This window comes from Prunus persica, chromosome G6 (genome assembly GCF_000346465.2).
Source record: "Prunus persica cultivar Lovell chromosome G6, Prunus_persica_NCBIv2, whole genome shotgun sequence".
NCBI lineage: Eukaryota > Viridiplantae > Streptophyta > Magnoliopsida > Rosales > Rosaceae > Prunus > Prunus persica.
Window position 1 is genome coordinate 27,006,430 of NC_034014.1, and position 19,488 is coordinate 27,025,917.

General features: G+C 37.1%; 5 protein-coding genes, 1 long non-coding RNA gene and 1 other non-coding gene across 7 annotated transcripts; 3 read left to right on the top strand and 4 right to left on the bottom strand.

The window, feature by feature from the left end:
* Positions 206-5,750, bottom strand: LOC18773411 (vacuolar-sorting receptor 1). Its single transcript, XM_007207138.2, has 12 exons — positions 5,028-5,750; positions 3,723-4,415; positions 3,419-3,507; positions 3,232-3,301; positions 3,060-3,143; positions 2,623-2,699; positions 2,443-2,524; positions 2,043-2,125; positions 1,895-1,961; positions 1,270-1,398; positions 836-945; positions 206-675 (listed from the first exon to the last, which is right to left on the bottom strand). Exons 1-12 carry the CDS (start codon positions 5,320-5,322, stop codon positions 577-579), a joined length of 1,878 nt encoding a protein of 625 aa, XP_007207200.1. The 5' UTR covers positions 5,323-5,750; the 3' UTR covers positions 206-576.
* Positions 6,571-7,495, bottom strand: LOC18774112. The gene is made up of 2 exons (XR_002272022.1): positions 7,248-7,495; positions 6,571-7,100 (listed from the first exon to the last, which is right to left on the bottom strand). It is a non-coding gene; the product is annotated as an uncharacterized LOC18774112 (long non-coding RNA).
* On the top strand, positions 7,656-7,727 carry TRNAH-GUG. The gene has a single exon. It is a non-coding gene; the product is annotated as a tRNA-His (tRNA).
* On the bottom strand, positions 7,841-10,988 carry LOC18772082 (transmembrane protein 87B). Its single transcript, XM_007205190.2, has 5 exons — positions 10,522-10,988; positions 9,305-10,238; positions 8,977-9,072; positions 8,695-8,831; positions 7,841-8,244 (listed from the first exon to the last, which is right to left on the bottom strand). The coding sequence occupies exons 1-5, from the start codon at positions 10,776-10,778 to the stop codon at positions 8,094-8,096; spliced, it is 1,575 nt and encodes a 524-aa protein (XP_007205252.2). The 5' UTR covers positions 10,779-10,988; the 3' UTR covers positions 7,841-8,093.
* On the top strand, positions 11,586-12,606 carry LOC18772246. The gene is made up of 2 exons (XM_007206424.2): positions 11,586-11,880; positions 11,978-12,606. The coding sequence occupies exons 1-2, from the start codon at positions 11,716-11,718 to the stop codon at positions 12,485-12,487; spliced, it is 675 nt and encodes a 224-aa protein (XP_007206486.1). The 5' UTR covers positions 11,586-11,715; the 3' UTR covers positions 12,488-12,606.
* On the top strand, positions 13,143-14,201 carry LOC18773401. Its single transcript, XM_007207536.2, has 2 exons — positions 13,143-13,443; positions 13,557-14,201. Exons 1-2 carry the CDS (start codon positions 13,279-13,281, stop codon positions 14,067-14,069), a joined length of 678 nt encoding a protein of 225 aa, XP_007207598.2. The 5' UTR covers positions 13,143-13,278; the 3' UTR covers positions 14,070-14,201.
* Positions 15,557-17,767, bottom strand: LOC18774487 (probable WRKY transcription factor 70). Its single transcript, XM_020566884.1, has 4 exons — positions 17,523-17,767; positions 17,171-17,306; positions 16,538-16,642; positions 15,557-16,257 (listed from the first exon to the last, which is right to left on the bottom strand). The coding sequence occupies exons 1-4, from the start codon at positions 17,566-17,568 to the stop codon at positions 15,750-15,752; spliced, it is 795 nt and encodes a 264-aa protein (XP_020422473.1). The 5' UTR covers positions 17,569-17,767; the 3' UTR covers positions 15,557-15,749.

Consider the following 19,488-nt stretch of genomic DNA (forward strand, 5'->3'; position numbering starts at 1 on the left):
ATCGAGTGGTCGGAACTGTACACTGAACTTACGCCAGCCCTAGTTTGCTTGAATCAAGATTATGGACTTGATGCAGGCTGTGCGGCTAGATCCTCATTCATTTACATCCATGTATTTTTTTTTCTTTTCTTAATTTGTTTGTAACCCTAAATTTCGTCCCCTTCCTAGGAGAAGTTGCATGCCTGTGTCTTAGGGGCATTTAGTATGATCATGAATGACAATAATTCTTCTCGACACGCACACGTCATGTGCCAGGAGAGGCAAGTATTTCTATCTAGCTTCCTATTGTGCATGCATGTTTTACATTTATGAGAACAAAGCGAGACGATTAATGTTTCCTCCTAAAATTTAGAAAGAAAAAAAATAAGCAAAATGGTCATTAACCAAGGCACAAGGCTGCTGCTAGACACATTGAAAATATTACTCTCACGAGTCATGACCAATAAAATCAATTGTCAGAGGCCAGAGGCTAGAGGCAGATCAGGAAATGACGAAAAAGATTTGAGGATATAATCTGGTTGCCCTCCTTCACTCCCTCCCAAACAGCCTCTCATCTTATGAGTGCCTCCGCCAGTTTCAGATATCCCCACGGGGAACATGGTTGGGAATTTCTCCTTGATTATCCAATGGCATGTACTGCGCCATGATCGCCCGGATCTCCGAATCCATGTATCTCTGCACAAAAGTAATTCAACAAACTACTTTTAGGACCATCACTTCGTAGAAAAAGGGAAGTAGCGAACACGGAAACAGTGACGCTGTCTTATGATTCATAGTTGAATTGCATCCAAAGTAATGTATTTCTGCATCAACAATTTCAGTGTAGGGAACATACCCGGATTCTGTACTTGTACACTGCATATCCCCCAACTCCAACAGCACCCAAACAGAGAATAATAACCCACATGAAGCCCCAGTTAAACTCTGAAACGCTGGCATTTTTACCTGTTTAAATATAAATAAATAAATGACAGAACAATTAACACAGAAAACCAAGTAAACAAGATGCTATAATAGAGGAGGCAGTAGTACCCAAGTATCAATCAGAATTTGAAAGTGGAAAAGAAGCAGGAATTCTAGTTCAAATCTCCACATGGAAAGGTAGTTCTACTGTCCTAATCTACAACATGGCTAAGTTGAATGGCCGACTAGTTCATCAAGGAAACCGTTAACTCATATCCTAGATGCAAATTCTAAATCATATATAATAGATGGTTAGAGCATTAATGCTTCAAACAACTGAAACAGAAAAGAATTGAGAATACTCACTTATACATGCATCATGTTCTCGCATGTACAGTAAACCACCACCGCAGCTGCACTCATAACTGCCCCAAGTATTCTTGCATTTACATTGTGCGCATTGGCAATTGACCTTCTCTTTGCACTCATCCACATCTGGAACGTGAACAAAAGCAGAAAACCAGGCAGGGTGACTTGGTATCAATACAAGAGAACAGGGATCTTCTTAACTCTCATCTACTTGGTTACAATATAAAAACAAAGCACATCTATGAAAGCCAAAGACTGTTTTTGAGGTCACCAACTCATTCACCTGTGCCACCATTTAAGGTGGGCTGGAAATCAAGAAGAATGATTGAATTCAAAATTATTTAACTAATAATACCAGTGGTGGCCTTCAAACCCAATACCTAAATTATATGGGCTCGTGGTAGCCTTGTAAACTAATAAGCCCAGGAAGTAGGTAATGTTTTTCTGATAGTATAGTCTTTGGCAATGTGGCATAAAACAGTTTCAGACGGAAAATTTCATGCAAATGGGCCCTAGGAGCTTAAGCTAAATATGCTTCAATGATCAAACAAGTCATCAACTAATTTATCAATGAGAATTACGCTATAATTAATAATTAGAAACATCCAAACGCAGCAAGTACCTTCACATGTTTTCTCCCCATCACCCTTGAATCCTGGCGGACACTTGCAACCATTTGTATGGTCATCCTGGACATTTAGTAATGAAAAATCATCATCATCTCTCCTTTTGGGGGAAATTTGATAAACAACATTTAAATCCAAACTTACACGACAAGCAGAGTAAGTCCTGCCATTTTGGGTTTTTGTCCAACAACCTCCATTGTTAATTTCACAACGTAATGCTCCTGAAGCTGTTCAATCATACAAGAGAAACAATGAAGTGACTAAAGTCAAAACAGGAAAACTAAAATAGAGAATGGCAAGTCAGTTCCACAGTTCACTGATGAAACCTTCATATTCCAACACCCAGTTCTAAAACTTCTGAGCATACTGATTGATTGCTTTTCTATGAACACATAAAGAACAAAGAAAAAGGGAAATATGAAGTATTGTCCAGTAAGTAGAGACTACAACCTTGACTGCCGATCAGATAATTTATACTTGCAGTGCATGTGAAAATCTGGAAGTTATGCCACAATTAAACATAAACAAAATGCACATAATTTACCTTCGCAGCGGGTATAACCATCACCAACAAACTTTACGCCTTGCACAGTAGGGCATTCACACACTCTTCCTCGGAATGTATCCTAAAACAAAAGAATAATCAGTCTACACCAGAAAATCTAAAATCCCAAACAAACTCGAGCATCAGTAACTATGAACACCCTCCACAAAAGAAAGATACCCTGCATGCAGTAATGTTAGCAGATTTGTCCTGCCAGCAACCTCCATTGTTTTCCAAGCACTCATTTGTTTCTATATCTGCACAAAACAAATAAACAGGAAACTGACACCATCTCAGAGATAATAAAGCTCGAGATAAATAATGAAATGATTCTTAGGGAACCACTGATCAATCTTTTTAAAAACATGAGCTGTCTATGCATCTGGAAGGAATATTAAAATACTACCATTTCAAAAACTTATTCAAGTCCTGGACACATAAACACACATACATTCCAGTCTATTGGAATCTGAACCAAGTGGATTCCCGTGTGACATGAATTCATGGGGAAGGAGGGTTTATAAACTCACACATGCGGAATTAAAAGAATCAATTTACATTAGTTTTACATTAGTTATATCAATGAAGAACTAGGACAAACTAGATTAAATGAGGACCTTCACTTAAACAAACAGCAGGCTCAGTGGTCTCCTGGAAACCGGCACAGATGGCCTTGAGAACAGCTCCTTTGTCTAATTTCCCTGAAAAACAAGTAAAGGAACAAACATAAGCCACGAAAAGTGATGAAATTAAACACCTGACGTGATAAGGAAAAGAATTGTAATAAACCTCTGTACTGTCTGCTGTTTATTACAAGAGTTGGCAATATCGTAACATCTCCACGGGAGCCTTTGCCAATCTGAAACAAGATTTGAGACGTGAAACATGAGTACAATGTACCACAGCATATACAAAACATGAAAAGATGAGGACATAAGGCTAGAGGAACATCATAAAAAGTTCCCAAGCGCCCAACCTGTGCATCCTGTTCGGCCTTCAGAATTGCGTTCTCCTCATCAGCCTCAGGGTCCCCAATACATTTCTGTATCTTCTTGAGATCAGCACCTTCAATGTTACAGAAAACATATTGAAATAGTTACTTTGTGATCCTCAGGTTTTAGCAGAGTAACCAACTTTCATCCACAAAAATCTCACGGAGAGATGAAGATATTTAGACAGCTCACATAACATTTTTTGACATTTTCTTCATATACAAAATCAATTGGATTAATGAATTTTCAAAATTTTGACTTTCTATAGATGTTAATTGGCTAACATACCAAGGGATTCAATAACTTGATTTGCACACTCTTCGTTGTACTTCTTCTCTTTCATTGGGCAACGTATGGCAAAGTCAGTGACATAGTCCCACCAAAGCCATGGCTTTCCACTTTCATTGGCCACTTTATAGAAGCAAGCTTGACGGAGATTTTGAACCACAACATCTTTCCCATCATAACCTTTACTGAAATCTTGCTCAGGATCTGGAGCACAGTACCTCCCATGATTGATACACTGAGACTTGCACTGTTTGCTCAAAACAAAAGCTTCTGGGCAGTACCAAGTTATATAGTGGGGAGTAAACTGAGTGTAACCCTTCCGCTCAAGTACCTGAGCTGCTCCTTTAAAGTTCTTCACAAACTCAATCTGGCTGTCGCACTTTGGCCCACACTCATCATTGCTATTCGTCCAGAACTCATACTCAACACGTTCATCAGGATGTGGAAGAGCCTCTGTCCAGTCTAGATTTATGTTGACCATCTCCCCACTAGATAGAGATTTTTTTATGCTATCTCCCAAAGATTTGCTAATAAGGGCTGAGGGAATTGTGATCTTTTGCAGATAATCAGCATCCGCATTTTCTTCTTCAGGAGTGTCCATGGTAATCAATGGTTCATTTCTGTTATCTGCAACGAGAATAGCAGCTGCTCCACCTTTCTGTGCATTCCATGCCTTCAGTGTGAAGAAACAATCTGCCAGGACATCACAGTCGATTAGTCATAAATCAGAACACACCAGTGAAGGGACACACACAGAGTCTCAATCAAAAGCAGCATGGACTGGTAGCAAGGCAAACAATGTTCCATATGGGGCATGAAAATAGTCACAAATATCTTACACATGTATAAACATTTAACATATCAGAAGGAGGTTAAGATCTTGAAATATGAATACCTATGGACTAACCAACAAACAGGACTCAACATATTCAGTTATCATACCTAAACCAAGCATTTTAAAAACTTTTCACAACAAGTATCAGTGACTGGGGCCTGGACATTCGCAAGTAAGGTTCAGCAGCCAAGTAACAAATTTTTATGATATTCATGACAACAAGATTAGACAGCAACCAGAAGAAAAGAAACTAAAAAACACCAAACTAATCGTCAGCTTTCATTTATAAACCAGAAACAAATCAATTGCTTTCTATAACACCCCATAATTATTACTACACAAATTTGCAGACTGATAACAAGCAATTACCACAAACTGATATCTATACAAACCACCTCTAAAGTTCATTCCCAGTAAGCCACAATCCATGAGTACTGGAAGCTAAAAAATGCGAAAATGAAAAGGCTAACCTCCTCGATCGACAAGAAGAAAGGTTGGTAGACCGCCAGGCTTCGATTTGAATGAGACATCGAAATCATCAAAGCCCTTGCATGCCTTTTGATTGGCTTTCGGGTAATAGACAGTCCCGACCAAGGTTCCTCCATATTGAGGAACCCCAAAGTTCCCAATTGCACATTCATATACACTTTTCAACGAGCTCGGAGAAGTCACTTTCAAGCTGTTCTTCTCCACCACGAACCTCCCCACGCAAACCCCACAAAGAAGAAACCAAACCCCAACTAAAAATCCCAGTTTTTCCTTCATCTTAGACACTGACACTGAGTCTCCAATTTATTGCTCCAAAGAGAGAACCAGATCAAACCCAATCTTACAAGGAACAGGTTTTCCCCAACAAAATCTCGTCTTTCTTAAAACCCAGATCGCAAAATTTGATAATTAAGAAGAGGAACTAGTTATTTCGTACTGCAAGTTTTCTGGGTCTGTAACTAAATTTCGTGGAAGCGTAGAAAGGTCAAAGAGGTAGTTTTCTTCTAGCGTGTGTTTAGATTTAGAGAAGAAAAGTATCTAAAGTGGAAAATGTTTTAAATTGTTAAAATAAACCAAATTACCACTCCAACTACAATTCTGATTTCTATTCCGTAACTTACCAGAAAACAACGAAATTTCCAATTTTTTCACTGTTTGATTTTGACGGGAACCTTATTCTAGACTGCTCATTTGGTTTTCTTTTTCCATTGCGTTGTCTTGAAGCTATTGGATCAAAAAGAAGGATCCACGTTTGAGCTGCGAACGATGTAACATTATACTTTGCATGCAGTCCACGTGTTTCTTTTTGCCTATAAACACTTTACTCTCTCACTTCCACTCATATCCTAATTTGTAGGTAATCAAGAAACTAATTACATTCCTAAGTGTTGATTAGGCAAGTTTGTTAAGTTAGTGTATATGCCGTTTTGCGTCGGATTTCGATTTCTCTCCTCATACATTAGAGATGCGTAGAACATCGCTTTGTCAGTAAAATCAACTAATGTCATTTCAATTTAGATCACATTAGTAGAGATAATATATGTTTAATTTGATGCTTTAATTAAGAGTTAATCGTATTATTTTGTTGCATGCTACTCTTGGATAATTTGGTGAAGAGAAACACGTGGTTGGCTGCTGGATGAGGCATCTGTGGTAAAGAATCGTACAAGATCACGCCTGGAGGCTTTAACTGGCGGCGGTCCCATCCCACGCAATTTAAAGCAATTCATGGGCCTCATGACAAAAGCTAGAATTATTGGCACTGGCAAAGAAAGGAAAAAAAAGAAGTTATAATATGATTGGAAATGTAGCAACATAAATTTCTCAAAGTAAAAGGCGACACCTTATATAACCCAAACTGTTAAAAGTCCGTAGAATTTTTATTTTTATTTTTATAAAGTATTTATGATATTATTATTAGATGTTGTGTGGCAAATAACCAAGCTTTTTGCATATTTCTTGCACCGTGGACATGCCGCCATACTTTTTGAAGGCAATGTAAAGGCACCAAACCCACTTCCATTATTAAAATTTTGATTTATTTCAAACCAAATGGTCATTTATTTGTTAACAAACAAAAAGTGTAAATCGATCAAACATAATTAAATCAACTAATGTGACTTGGGTATGATGGCTGAGATAAACAATGCACAATTCCATTTGGCATACTTTCAGCTCACAAAGAGTTCTTCTTGTCATCAATTGAGAAACATATAGCTAGAGTTTGACTGTAAAACAAGTCCCTTCAATTCAATTGAGGATCTAAATTGAGCCAACACAAGTAGAACAAAAGGCAGGAGAATACTTAAACATAAATTGATGCTCTCAGTGAAGATGTACGTGGTGGTGGTGGTGGTGGTGGTGACGGCAGTTATCCAATCCAAAACACTGCAGAAGAGGGAAACAAGCCGCAAAGATGCATCTCCCGATTCTTCTGAAAGTTGAAGAGACTAAATAACAGGGGCAGCAACAACACGATAACAATGGATCATCATAAGGGCTGTCTCCATCTCCATGGTGATGGTGGTGAGGACGACCCATGTTCTTTTCTTCAACTATTAGACAAAACCAAAAGAAACCCAACAATTAAAATCCACTTCTGGAAGACCCCTTTTCTTGAAAATGGCATTTGAAACATAAACAATGAGAAATTGGGTTCATCGGTGAAACATCAAACAAAGAGCTTGTAGTTCTGAAGGCACCTGAATGTATATGAAATTTATGAAAGAGCAAATTGTTGAAGCCAAAGCTGCCAGGGCTTTCCTTTTCTGCACCTATGAATTTATTTGTGAAACTGAAAAGAACTTGACTAGTCTAGAAAGAAACTGGTAATTGGGAAAGTTCAATTCTCAATGTAACGAATGAGAATCTAATACGAGAAATGAACAACTAACATCGAATTCGGGAAAAAAAAAACAACTAACATCGAAAGAAACCAAGACGATTCTGGAAGTGAGCTGGTGGACAATATATTCTGGCCCAAGTGGTTGACACCAACAAGTTATTGTTTGTGGATCTTGAAGCCCAATAACACACAATTTGGTGCACTTGTTACTTTTTTGTTATGTTATGTATATTATTATTTCCATCGAACAAGTAGACAACAAGATGTGGCTGTAGTTTAGTGGTAAGAATTCCACGTTGTGGCCGTGGAGACCTGGGCTCGAATCCCAGCAGCCACAAATTATATACGTTTTTTTTTAAACTTCATTTTTAAGAAAGTGACAGAGATATAGGTGAAATAATTGTCACCAGAGAAGATACGAGAGCAGTAGAAATATATCCAAAGCAGAGATTCAGAGAATGGAAATGGCTCATCATGAATTAGATTATCTTTGTTCTCTTGACTAAACTGAAAGTGATCATACATTTATGGTACAGCTCTAAAATTTGTATTTCTCTCTTCACATACTTTTCTACCATAACTAGTCATTCACCTATTCTCTCTACATACAATACAACATAGATTCTGTCTCAAGATTTACAGAACTGCTGGATATGATGAAACTGAAGCTTCATCAAGGTAAAAATACAGGGCCAGCAAAGATCTATTCTCGCTTATCCTCCTCCAGATCTTCAGCAAGCACATTGTCATATTCTCGCATGGCCGTCACATCTCCACTCACCTTCAAAGCACCACTTGTTAACGAGATGCCCTCCTCATCAAAATCGTCTCCTGCTTCCTCCAAGTATGCATATCTACATGTCCCGGACCAAAATAAGAACATTAATGAATGTTATCAACTTTTGCGAAGGAAATACAAAAAATACCAAATTCATAATGTCATTTGCATTTTGGATTCAAATCACCAAAAAGGTGTAACGGATGAAAAAAATCATCAGAAAGCAGAGAAAGAAATGCAGGTCCAAGAAAGGGTTTTGGTTACACATGCGATTGAATTTCCACAAAATTTCAACAAGAATAGCATACCCTTTTATGCTTACGATAAATAACACTCAATACACAAGATAGTAGAGAGAAACAAAAGGTCTTCTATAACATAAATTTTATGCCAGTCAAGTCCAACAATGGAAACATGCGTTAAGGAAATCTATATAGATTTTTTTATATTTATAACTACATGCAGATATGACTGTTATGATACAAGACACCATGAACCTGTTAACAAGCAATGTCAAACAAAATACCTAGTTGGGTTACGTGAAGGAGCCCAAAGGATACATATCACCGCCAAGAGAGCATATGCAAGCAGAGTCCAGAATGCAGGAATAATCCAAGCAATTTGCCAATACTCACTCAGAGGATCCGTTGCATTGAAATATAGCTGAGTCAACAATATCCAGGGGAGATTCAATTAGTAGCTTTACTGGAGATAAGAATACGAACAAAGACACCACATAATCCAGTATAGTTCATTGTACCCCATGGAATTGTTAATTCACAATATACAACTTTGCACTGAGTAATACCTCAAAGCCAATCCAAGCAACCGAGAGAAGCACAAAAATTGCGAGATAGTTGGTAAATTTTCGGTATAGTTCCAATTTAGCCATGTTTCTCCTGATCTGCATGCAAAAGAAACAAGAGGAAGAAGGTCAAGAGTTGGTCATTAATGTAACATCCCCCAACAAACACACACACTATAGATATAAGTAAATTACAGGAAGATATTAATGGGATGAACAATGTTACATGAAATATAAGATACTATATTAAAGCATTCATATGATGAAGGTATAACAGAAGGCAAATAGAGAGAGTGAAAAAAAAAAAACAAAAACAAAAACAAAAGATTACCTGAAGTTTCTCTAAAGTTTTTGATAACGATGAGAAAATCCATAGAATAAACCATGAATCTAAGAAGGCAACAGGTAGAACCAAAAACAACTTTGTTTTTCCAGAAAAATCATTAATGTTCCCCAAATGTTCAACAAGCTCAAGTGCTTCTGATGCCACGAAATATACCAGACCAAGAAGAAATACTTTTGGTGTTATACCACCCAGTGTAGGCTTCACGACGCCAAAGCCCATGGAAACTACCAAAAGAAGAAGGCGAGAAAGAGTCTTCTTGACAGCGCTAAAGGTTACAGCCCATAATGTAATGCCCATAGGTCTGATTCCAGTTGAATTAAAATTGGCATACTCAAAGTACCACACAGCCATTTCACACATTCCAAGAGCAATCACTGCTGTAATATGGTAGTGCAATTGTATAATATCCTTCCAAAACTGAACAAACCTCAGAAACCAGGCTAGGCCAAGCACAAGGTAAGCTAAAGACATAAAGCCATATAATGTCATCAAAGGAGCCATCTTCCCAGGCAAATAACCATCTGGGTTTCTCCAATCGGTCCTTCCTTTAATCAATGTGCCCTTGAGTTGCGGATCACAGAACATAAAATAAAGGTAGTACATTCCGGAACAATTGATATTAATTGACTTAGTATCCATTGTGGCCTCTTCAGCCTTTCCATTAAAAAAGGTTTTGATGCGCACAGGCCAGTCAGGGTTGTCTGGATTTTTGTGGATAACAACCTCTCCCACCGTGCAGTATCCAGAATTCGAAAGATTTCTGGTGCAGCATATCTTTTCGGATTGGACGAAAGAAGCTCCAATCCGAACCCTGTCCTTCACTTCAAGAATGATAGCTTCCACCAAACCAGTATTCTGCTGCATTTCACTTTGCTTATTGGCAGACTCTTTAGTCCTCACAAAAGTGACACTCTCAAACCTGAAATTCCATTAGTGAGCGCGACATCGTCTATGGAGCCAAATCCATAGCAGGAAATCATGATATAATTTTTTTAAAATCAAGTGCACAACCATGATTATAACCCAGGTGATTAAAAATCTCAATTTACCAAATAATTCTTACATGTACAAACTTACTAACTGCACAAAATTCACTATCTTAAAGAAATTGGTATCTATGATTCTAGAACTACCAGGTAGCATATAAAGTAACAAAATTTGCAATACAGAGAGGATAAAAGGAAGTAATAGAAATTAGTGACCTGATGAAGGACTTGCCCTTGAGGTGATGATTGTCTGTGGACGAAGAATCAGCAGAACCATGGACCTTAGAAGCGTAGAGGCCCTCGCTGCCGCCATGGAAGAAGAAGGCGTTTGACTGAGGACTGAAAGCTTCATTTCTGTACTCGTGGATTGAAGCATTACACTGTACGATGCATTCGTTGCATATAATAAAAATAACCCCAAATATGAACCCTAAAAGCGAGCCCTTTTCACACCACAACAATCTCTGTTCCATTTCTCTCACCTCCCCTCTTCCTCTCAAATTATCAGCGCACTAGTTTTTGAGACGATAAAGTGAGCAATTCTAAAGTGAGCAAGAAACAGGCAACCAACTGAAAACGACACCGCGCCTTACTGGTAGCGGTACTGACTTCCGCTCAGTCTAAATGGCTTCTTGTTGGGCCTTCTTTCCGACGCCATTCTCTTGGGATGGTTTTTGCGTTACCTTTATCAACTTTGTACGTATTGGGCTTTTTGTTGTCAAACTTTTGAAACAAAAAATAAAAAATAAAAAAATCAAGCATTATAGTACTCGACTGAGAGGCATGTTTTTGTTCAGAAAGACAAAATGAGAGATTATAAAGAGGGGGTTTTTAATAGTCTTTTTTTATAATAAAAAAATTATATTAAAGGGGGGTTTTTAATAGTCATTCGATCAATTGTAGAGTAATTGTTGTAAGGTTAGTTGAACTCCTTAACGTAGTCCCTCAACATAGCCCGTACAATCACACTTTCAAACTTAATATTTTTAAACGACACATTCAAATTATTTGAATCAAATGAGAAAAATATAATTAAAAATCAGAATATGAATAACTTTTTCTGTTCCACAGCATTTCAATTTGAAAATCATTTTCTACTCATTTAGAGCATTTGTTTTTGGTCTTGACCTACTTAACTTCTTAAACTATATCTATAGTGGACATCTAGCCATCTACTTTAGCTTGGCAAATCAGTAGAGTTTAATTAGGTCAACTAACAACAGCATGCCCATATAAATTATTAGGCGTTTTGTGGATTACTCAAACCCTAGCCACAAAAATTTACAATGTCCATCATACATAATACCAGCTGTTCTGAACCATCTTTCACAAACAGATTTTGCCACCTTCAAAACATTATTCATACCCTCTTCCACTTCACAGGCATGCCTCTAATCTGCTGAAGAGAATATGGAAGTGCTTGTTTATTTAGACACCATATTGGTCACCTTGAGCCTCTTCCTTCTAATAAGTTACCATGCATATTTATGGCATACCTTCAAGACCAAGCCATCTCATACAACCATTGGAATTGACTCAATCAGAAGAAGAACATGGTTTCTAGAAATTAAGGAGGTAAGTCCAAAACCCTCTTCATGATTTTCGAAATCCCACTTGAAAAAAAAGCCTCAATTTGAGGTTTCTAGTCTTAATTAAATTAAATGATTTGCAGAGTGATGGTTTGAAGGCTATGCTGGCAGTCCAAAGCTTGAGAAACACTCAAATGGTGGCAATATTCACAGCTTCAATAGCAATTGCCTTTAGCTTGGCCTTGGCTGCTCTGACCAACAATGCCTACAATGCAAGCCACCTCTTAATCGAAAGCCCCCTTTTCGGTTCACAGTCTGGAAGAATGTTTGCTCTCAAGTATGGCTTTGCCTCAGTTATCTTGCTGTTTAGTTCATTATGCAGCTCTATGGCCACCGTGTTCTTCATTGACACCATTTTTCTCATCAACGCTTCTGCTGAGTTCTCATCTTCTGGAATTACACAAACACTATTTGAAAGAGGATACATGTTGGCTCTCATAGGCCACAGGTTGCTCTGTATCTCATTTCCCCTTATGTTGTGGTTGTTTGGTCCAGTGCCTGTGGCATTGTCGTCCCTGGCCTTGGTTTGGTGGCTCTCTGAGCTTGATTTTGTTGGGAAATTCAACAAAAGCAATAGGCAAAGTCTCAGTTGAGGAACAAGTTAAGAAAGCAATGCAGATGCATGTATATTTTTATAATTATAGTCGAACTCTAAGTTAACTCATCAGGTGATTATATATAACCGTCACTTGTTTTATATAATTATGTTCATATCCCTCTCACTCATCACGTGATTATATATAATCATCACCAGTTGTATATAATTAATGTTCTTATTTCTCTCATCACATAATTATACAACTAAATATATATTATTCTCTTAACCGATGCCAGTAAGAAAACTCACAGTAAATAGGTGGTCCAGAATCCTTGTGCAGTAATTTTAGTGCGCCCAATTGCTTTTGTTAGGTTCTAACTTCTAACTAAAGCAATTCTTTTGCAGTAGCCATACAAAAGCACCCAATTAGAAGTAGGCACACAACACAAGTTACACAACCATGGCCTTCATGTGGCTGAAAAAACATTCCGAGTTTAAAAATCGAATCAAACTTTATAACGCAATCGTTGCTTTCCCTTATGCAATTTCCATGACAAAATCAATCCATTTAAAACATTTGTGGACTGGCCACTAGAATCAATGCTTAGTCTTTTGCATATTCCTCCAACCCCACACCAAAACTTTAATGTCCATTATACACATTCCACAACTCTGCCTGCCAATTACGACACATTCACAAAAGGCATTTGCTGGTGACGAAATTTCCACTACCGTTTGCTCCTCCTAGACTCATTTGGGCTCTCTCATCAGTCACAATATATAGGATTGCTTTGGCTACAAATCCATCTCTGGTTATCTAGGAATTAAATATTCAAAGAACTTGAGATGGGAGTGGTTGTTTATCTAGACACCATTTTGGTCCCCTTGAGCCTCTTTGTCACAGTAGGCTACCATGCCTATCTCTGGCACAACTTCAAGAACAAACCCTCTCACACCACAATTGGGATCAACATGCTGAAAAGGAGAGCATGGTTTCTAGAGCTAAATGGGGTAATTAAGCCCAACCATATCCATCTAATCAACCCTCTAAACACCATTATTTTATTAATTGTATCTTAGATTACTTATTTTTGCTAATTTATACGATGATGTTGGCTATGCAGGGAGATGACAAGAAAGGCATGCTGGCAGTCCAAAGCTTGAGAAACACTCTGATGGGCACAACACTCACAGCCTCCATAGCAATTCTCATTGAAGTCTCATTGGCAGCTTTCATAAACAACAGCTATAGCGCAACCCACCTCTTCAGCCATGCATTTTTTGGGTCACAATCTACAATGATTTTTGCTCTGAAATATGGCTCAGCAGCATTGTCCTTGGCAGTGAGCTTCTTGTGCAGCTCCATGGCAATTGGGTTTTTGATTGATGCCAATTTCTTGATAAATGCATCTGGTGATCATGAGTTCACATCTTCTGGAAACATAAGAACCATATTTGAGAAAGGCTTCATTCTGGCTTTTGTGAGCAGCAGAATGCTCTGCATCACTTTTCTCATGCTGCTGTGGATGCTTGGTCCTGTCCCAGTTTGGTTGTCATCTCTTGCTCTGGTTTGGGGGCTTTATGGGCTTGATTTTGTTGGGAAGTTGTCAAAAGACAACAAGCAAAACCTCAGTTGAAGACTGAAGAGAAAATATATACACATATGTTTTTTGTAGTGATTTTGATTTTTATGTTATGCTGCGAATATTTGGGACTTTGGTGTTTCCTGGTGCTCATATGCCATAATAAAATTACTATCTTCTGATTCATTGCATGATTGCATCCATGGAAGTAGGACCTTATAATTGAGTATAGGGTTTTCAACACTTTGCTTTATAGACTTTATCCATGCATTGAGAAATCAAAGAAGAATGACATCATCTTATCAACAAGAAAAAAAGAAAAAGAGAAGAGGAATGACAGCAATGGGCCTTTTTTTAGTAGACCAATGCCATAGCCCAACTGAAACTTCATTTTTGAGCCTTGGGCCGCTTGTTGTTCTTATCAACATGATTTCGTATACTTCGGTTGTTGTTACTGAACTTTGTCTTGTGCACTACCATTTGCATTCAACAGCTACTAGGACAAGTCTTTTGTAATGAAATATATTCGATTAACGTCATACTTTCAGCTGCCAATATATTCCTACGTCCGATGCATCTGTCATATAATTTGTACACCATATGTTATATTATAAAATAAATTAGTTAGGACTAGTAAAATTTCTGGATCATCCCCTACAAAGGAAACTGATAAATTAATGTTCAAATAAAATGTTCTCGTTCTAGATTTTAAATAAATAAATAAAAAGTTCCATACGTTCTAGATAATCATGACGTGTAAAATTTTATTTAGTGAATTAACTTTGATACAGAATATAAAATTTTGTCACACGAGGGAAAATTCACAAACCGCCCCTTATCCTAGTAGTTTTAAACATAGGATAAGCCCAAAAAAAATTCATTATGATACATTTATTTGGAGACCTAAAGATATTTTTTGGGTCTCCTTTTGTTCCAGCAGACTAAATAATTCAAATCAAACCAAGTTGCCAATCACTTTCTCATTAATGACAAAAAATTTAGAAAAGCCATAACGTTTAATTAACTTATATGTGTGGAACATTAACTTGGACTGGAAGAAAAGGGATCACCATCATAGGAACGTTCTAATCTTAGATATGATTATTGCTGCTTATTAATTTGAAGGTGGGCTTCTCTTGATCAAATATACATATACATTCTCTTCAGAAATCACAACACACCATTTTTGCTACATCAAACTTTTGCAGAGATTTAGTTAAGGATATGTGAATATATCTGGTCCTTCTTCAGGGTCCAAAGGTTTCCCTGCCATAAGTAGTACTACATATAAGACTTAAGATATATAGCACGTACGAATATGGTGATACAATACGAACTTCTTAATTATGACTGAAAAAAATTTGTTGATTTGTTATATATTCCGGTTATTTGTCCCTCAAATTTATTTTTTATTTTTAAAACCTAGCTATATAGTTACAGTCATATACTTTCATGTCAACTACTTCGAATTAGCTAGCTTATTTCTAGAGATCTACATAAGTATATACATATACATGTATGAGAATATTGATTTTGATTAAGAAATATCATGTAAGCAATGTAATTAAAACAAAACAAAAAAAGACACACAAAGGTTGCTTCCTATTTTTGGATGAATAAAGTGTTTACATGATTTTTCTACACTAATAAAGCAACTATAGATCATTCTCTTCAAATCAGAACACGCGACTTTTTCCTTCATCAAACTCTTGCAAGTCCGTACGTACTGATCATCTACCTCAACTCATATTGCAGAAACTCATCAAATGCAAAGTCATCATAATTAAACCCCGCCATTTTCCTATAAATCGCATCCTCGTCAAGCTGAGCAGTATTGGCCGATGCAAACCCGCTCATGAGCCCAGGGGACGTGAATGCCGGAAGATCAGGAGGTGATACAAGATAATCACTCAATGCTAATTGGTTGTGGTGCTGGGTTGTCATATAATCACTTGGCGTCGTCTCTTCCTTGAAACATTCTTCTCGTTTTAGCGATTTAAAAGATGAGAAAAAGGGGTGCTCTTGTTTGCTTGAGAGGTTGTTGTCGTCAAATCTGATGAACTTTGAAGACTCTCTAGGGCTTGTACAATCCAAGACCAGCTCACAAGCTTTCAAGTGGTCTCTGCATGTGTGGTTGCCATAATATGTGGTACGAAACAATGGTGGATCATCTTCAACTTGTTGTACGTGCTTGGTTGCTTGGCATGCTTGATCGAATTTGTGGGTGCACCTAAAGTAGTTCCTGCATTGCATGCTCACAACATATCCAATTAATTGAGATATTAACCAAGGTTGCAATATAAGTAAACAAAGTATATGATAATTTTCTGGTATGTACAGCATGTAGATATATTTATGAAAATGTATGAAGTGGTAAACCCTAAAACAATTACAATAGAAAAAAAAAAATCATAATTACAATAAAACTAGACGTACAAAGCGTAAGTAATTACACAAAATATACAAAAATATTCTTGCCAACACCTATAAGTTGTAGAGAAATTGTATGTATGTACGCGTACCTTGGGTGCTTGGCATTAAGGATGAGTTTTTGTCCGTACTTCCTCCATGCTTGACCATCTTCAGTCAAAGCAGGAGAGTCTTTAATCCAAGAGTGACAAGTCTTCCTGCAAGTAATTTACAACTTCCAACTCTTGGTTTAGAACTGGATTGATTATTCATTGATCATTAATTTACGCCAAATTGATGAAATGAAGTAATAAAATTGAAAAATGATAGAAGGAAAAAGGAAAGTATCCTTTTGAAAAGAATGAAATTGGGGGAAGACCCCAAAGAACGGCAACAAAGATAGTTTTCATGTAACAAAAAAAGTTCTCCAACAAAGATAGTTTACTTGCTTGACCCCAATCTCAAGCACTCTCCAAGAAAAAAGATCGTTTCACGCATTAATTAACTCAATCATGTACCTCATTAAGACATATACGTTGAATACTTTTGACATTGAACAATCAATCAATCATGCACGAAAGAAATTACCTCTAATTAGAAACAAAAACAAAAACAAAAAATATAATCTTGCAGTGAGATCTATTTGCTCATATAATTACCGTGAGTTGATGAATCTATGTAAATTATGGTAATGAAATAGTTACATATATCAATAGTATAGTGAATGTAATTAATTGATTATATACCTTTTCTTGTAAGAGCCTCTGCGATCCGTGGAGGAGGTCGAAGCACTCTTACAAGTCTCCTCATTAGAAGCTTCACACTTAATAGCATGATCAAGCAGATGATCAACATCCCAAGATGATGCACCTGCACCTGCACCTGCACCACCACCACCACCACCACTAGTATTCACTTGAATAATCTGATCATGATGATGAAACTCCTTCATCTCCTTCCCATTTGAGATGAAAAGGGTATTCGAAAATGACCCCAACATCTTATTAACAAAACCTTCACCATTGCCCGATCCCAAATCATGATTATGATCACCATTAACAGTAAGTGACCTATTATTATGAAGATTAATTACCCTACCAAGTTGACCACTGGCAACTTCACGACCGTGGATCAGCTCCTCCATCTCACTTTGCCGATTTGATGACACTCCCTCCGGCCAAAGACCACTACTCCAAGTTTTGTTTTTGTTTTTGTTTATTTATTTCTATTTTTAAGTTTTGGTCGATATCACAAATTTCTGATAAATTTTGGTGATGGATCGGGAGACCATTTTTATATGCGTCAAAAGGACACAATCAGCGCGATTGATGTCTCTCCTTGGATGAACGGACGGATGGCCATCCACGTCATACAACATATAGTCTCATGGCATGCCTGAGGTCACTGTTGTGTCGTCATCGACTCGTTGCTGCCTGGTATACTGACCTTCTGGACATTTTATTTGTTTATTTATTTATTTTGCTAATTTTGGGGAACCAACAATTTTATTTAAAAAAATCTCAAGTTGTTGTGCCAATGGGACATCCAATAAGATATCCAAAATTTAAAGTCATATTTTATCTTATTTTTTCCTTTCTATGGTTGAAATTTAACTCGTTTCAGATGCAAAGCATTCAAAGTTTCAACACTTTCCCCCACTGAGAAATTAAAAAGAAGAATTGGGTCTTTTTTAGGGTTTGAGGTTTGCCAACAACTTTAGAAAAGAGCTGCTATAATGAGGAGGTATAGGTGAGGGGTTCAATCTAATTCAACCTTGTTGAAGTTTAATGGTTGGATTGGATACGCCTCACCGCCATACCCCCTCATTATAGCTTTTCCGACTTTAGATTGCGAAAATAATTTATCTCGATTCATGTTCAATATAAACAGAATCCAGTAACATAAACTTTGCCTCTGGCCCTTAATGAAGTTTATATTTGACTCCAAAAAAAAAAAGTAACCTAAACTCTACCTCTTGATTATAATTACATATAATCCACAATGTTATCCCTTTGATTTGTAGTAGATTTGAGTTGTGTTATAGAATTAGAACAATTATTAGTTCACATCTTATTGGAAGTGTAGGTTAAGGATAAGCCAACAAAGTTTTATTATGGTACAAATCATTTGGAGACCTAAAGAATATCTCTCTTTCAATTCAATGTTTAGTTTTCTAGCGAAGATTATAAAAAAGAAAAAGTAAACTTAACTTGTTGAGCAAACTTGACTCATCCGGCCGGACCAAATCAAATGAACCAAAGCCATTCCCGTCACTTTCACACATGCCTAATCAAAATTTCTAATCCAAAACTTGGAAAAGCTATAACCTTTGTATGGAGATAAAGACATAAAGAAAGGGGTCCACTGTGGTCTACTTTCAGTGGCACGAGGGTTGACCAGCCAATTAGGAATTTAGGATATATTTATGTGAATATCTGGGTCTTGTTCAGTGTTGACTGTTCGTACATTCACATTCATAGTGGAACTCTCCAAGCACTAGATTCGATTTTCTGGTTGATGGTAACTTCCCATTTGCTGAAGATCTTCTTTTGTTTGACAATAACTCAACAACAAAGAAAATAAAAAAAGAGGATACATGTATATATACCATATAGAACCAAGTCGTAAAATGAAAAGGTATATACGATCAAAAGAGATTGTTGGTGTCGTTTCGAGAATAATATTTTACTGTCAGATTTATATCATAGTATTAAGATTTCATGACAATATCTATATAGATCCTTGATTTTCTTTCTATGAGTATAGGAGGCCCTAGTTTCTTAAAAGGCGTACATTGTTGCTCAAGTAAAATGTATCATGTATAGTTCAAATACTTTTACTTTTGTAATTTGCTCGTTCATTATGAAACCCCCCAAAACTATGGTGTATAAAATATAATATTTTCCCTAACTTAACATCGTTTTGTTCTGTGTCTCATAGCGAAGACACATTCCTAAACCTAGTGGGTTGAGAGAGGATTTGATTTCCAAGGCAAATTAAACCACACTTGATGTACAGACTGTTAAAGCAAATCTTTTCCGTGCACCATCTGTCTCTTTTGGAC

Coding starts and splice junctions, on each gene's coding strand:
- LOC18773411 (XM_007207138.2), bottom strand. CDS start 5,322: ATGAAGGAAAAACTGGGATTTTTAGTTGGGGTTTGGTTTCTTCTTTGT. Junction 1,962..2,042: donor GGACTTACTCTGCTTGTCGT/GTAAGTTTGGAT, acceptor CTAAATGTCCAG/GATGACCATACAAATGGTTG. Junction 1,399..1,894: donor TGGGGAGAAAACATGTGAAG/GTACTTGCTGCG, acceptor TTCACGTTCCAG/ATGTGGATGAGTGCAAAGAG.
- LOC18772082 (XM_007205190.2), bottom strand. CDS start 10,778: ATGGAACAGAGATTGTTGTGGTGTGAAAAGGGCTCGCTTTTAGGGTTC. Junction 9,073..9,304: donor AAACTTTAGAGAAACTTCAG/GTAATCTTTTGT, acceptor TTTTGCATGCAG/ATCAGGAGAAACATGGCTAA. Junction 8,832..8,976: donor TTGCTTGGATTGGCTTTGAG/GTATTACTCAGT, acceptor TTGTTGACTCAG/CTATATTTCAATGCAACGGA.
- LOC18772246 (XM_007206424.2), top strand. CDS start 11,716: ATGGAAGTGCTTGTTTATTTAGACACCATATTGGTCACCTTGAGCCTC. Junction 11,881..11,977: donor GGTTTCTAGAAATTAAGGAG/GTAAGTCCAAAA, acceptor AATGATTTGCAG/AGTGATGGTTTGAAGGCTAT.
- LOC18773401 (XM_007207536.2), top strand. CDS start 13,279: ATGGGAGTGGTTGTTTATCTAGACACCATTTTGGTCCCCTTGAGCCTC. Junction 13,444..13,556: donor GGTTTCTAGAGCTAAATGGG/GTAATTAAGCCC, acceptor TTGGCTATGCAG/GGAGATGACAAGAAAGGCAT.
- LOC18774487 (XM_020566884.1), bottom strand. CDS start 17,568: ATGGAGGAGCTGATCCACGGTCGTGAAGTTGCCAGTGGTCAACTTG. Junction 17,307..17,522: donor AGTTGCCAGTGGTCAACTTG/GTAGGGTAATTA, acceptor GTGGTGGTGCAG/GTGCAGGTGCAGGTGCATCA. Junction 16,643..17,170: donor AGAGGCTCTTACAAGAAAAG/GTATATAATCAA, acceptor AATTACTTGCAG/GAAGACTTGTCACTCTTGGA.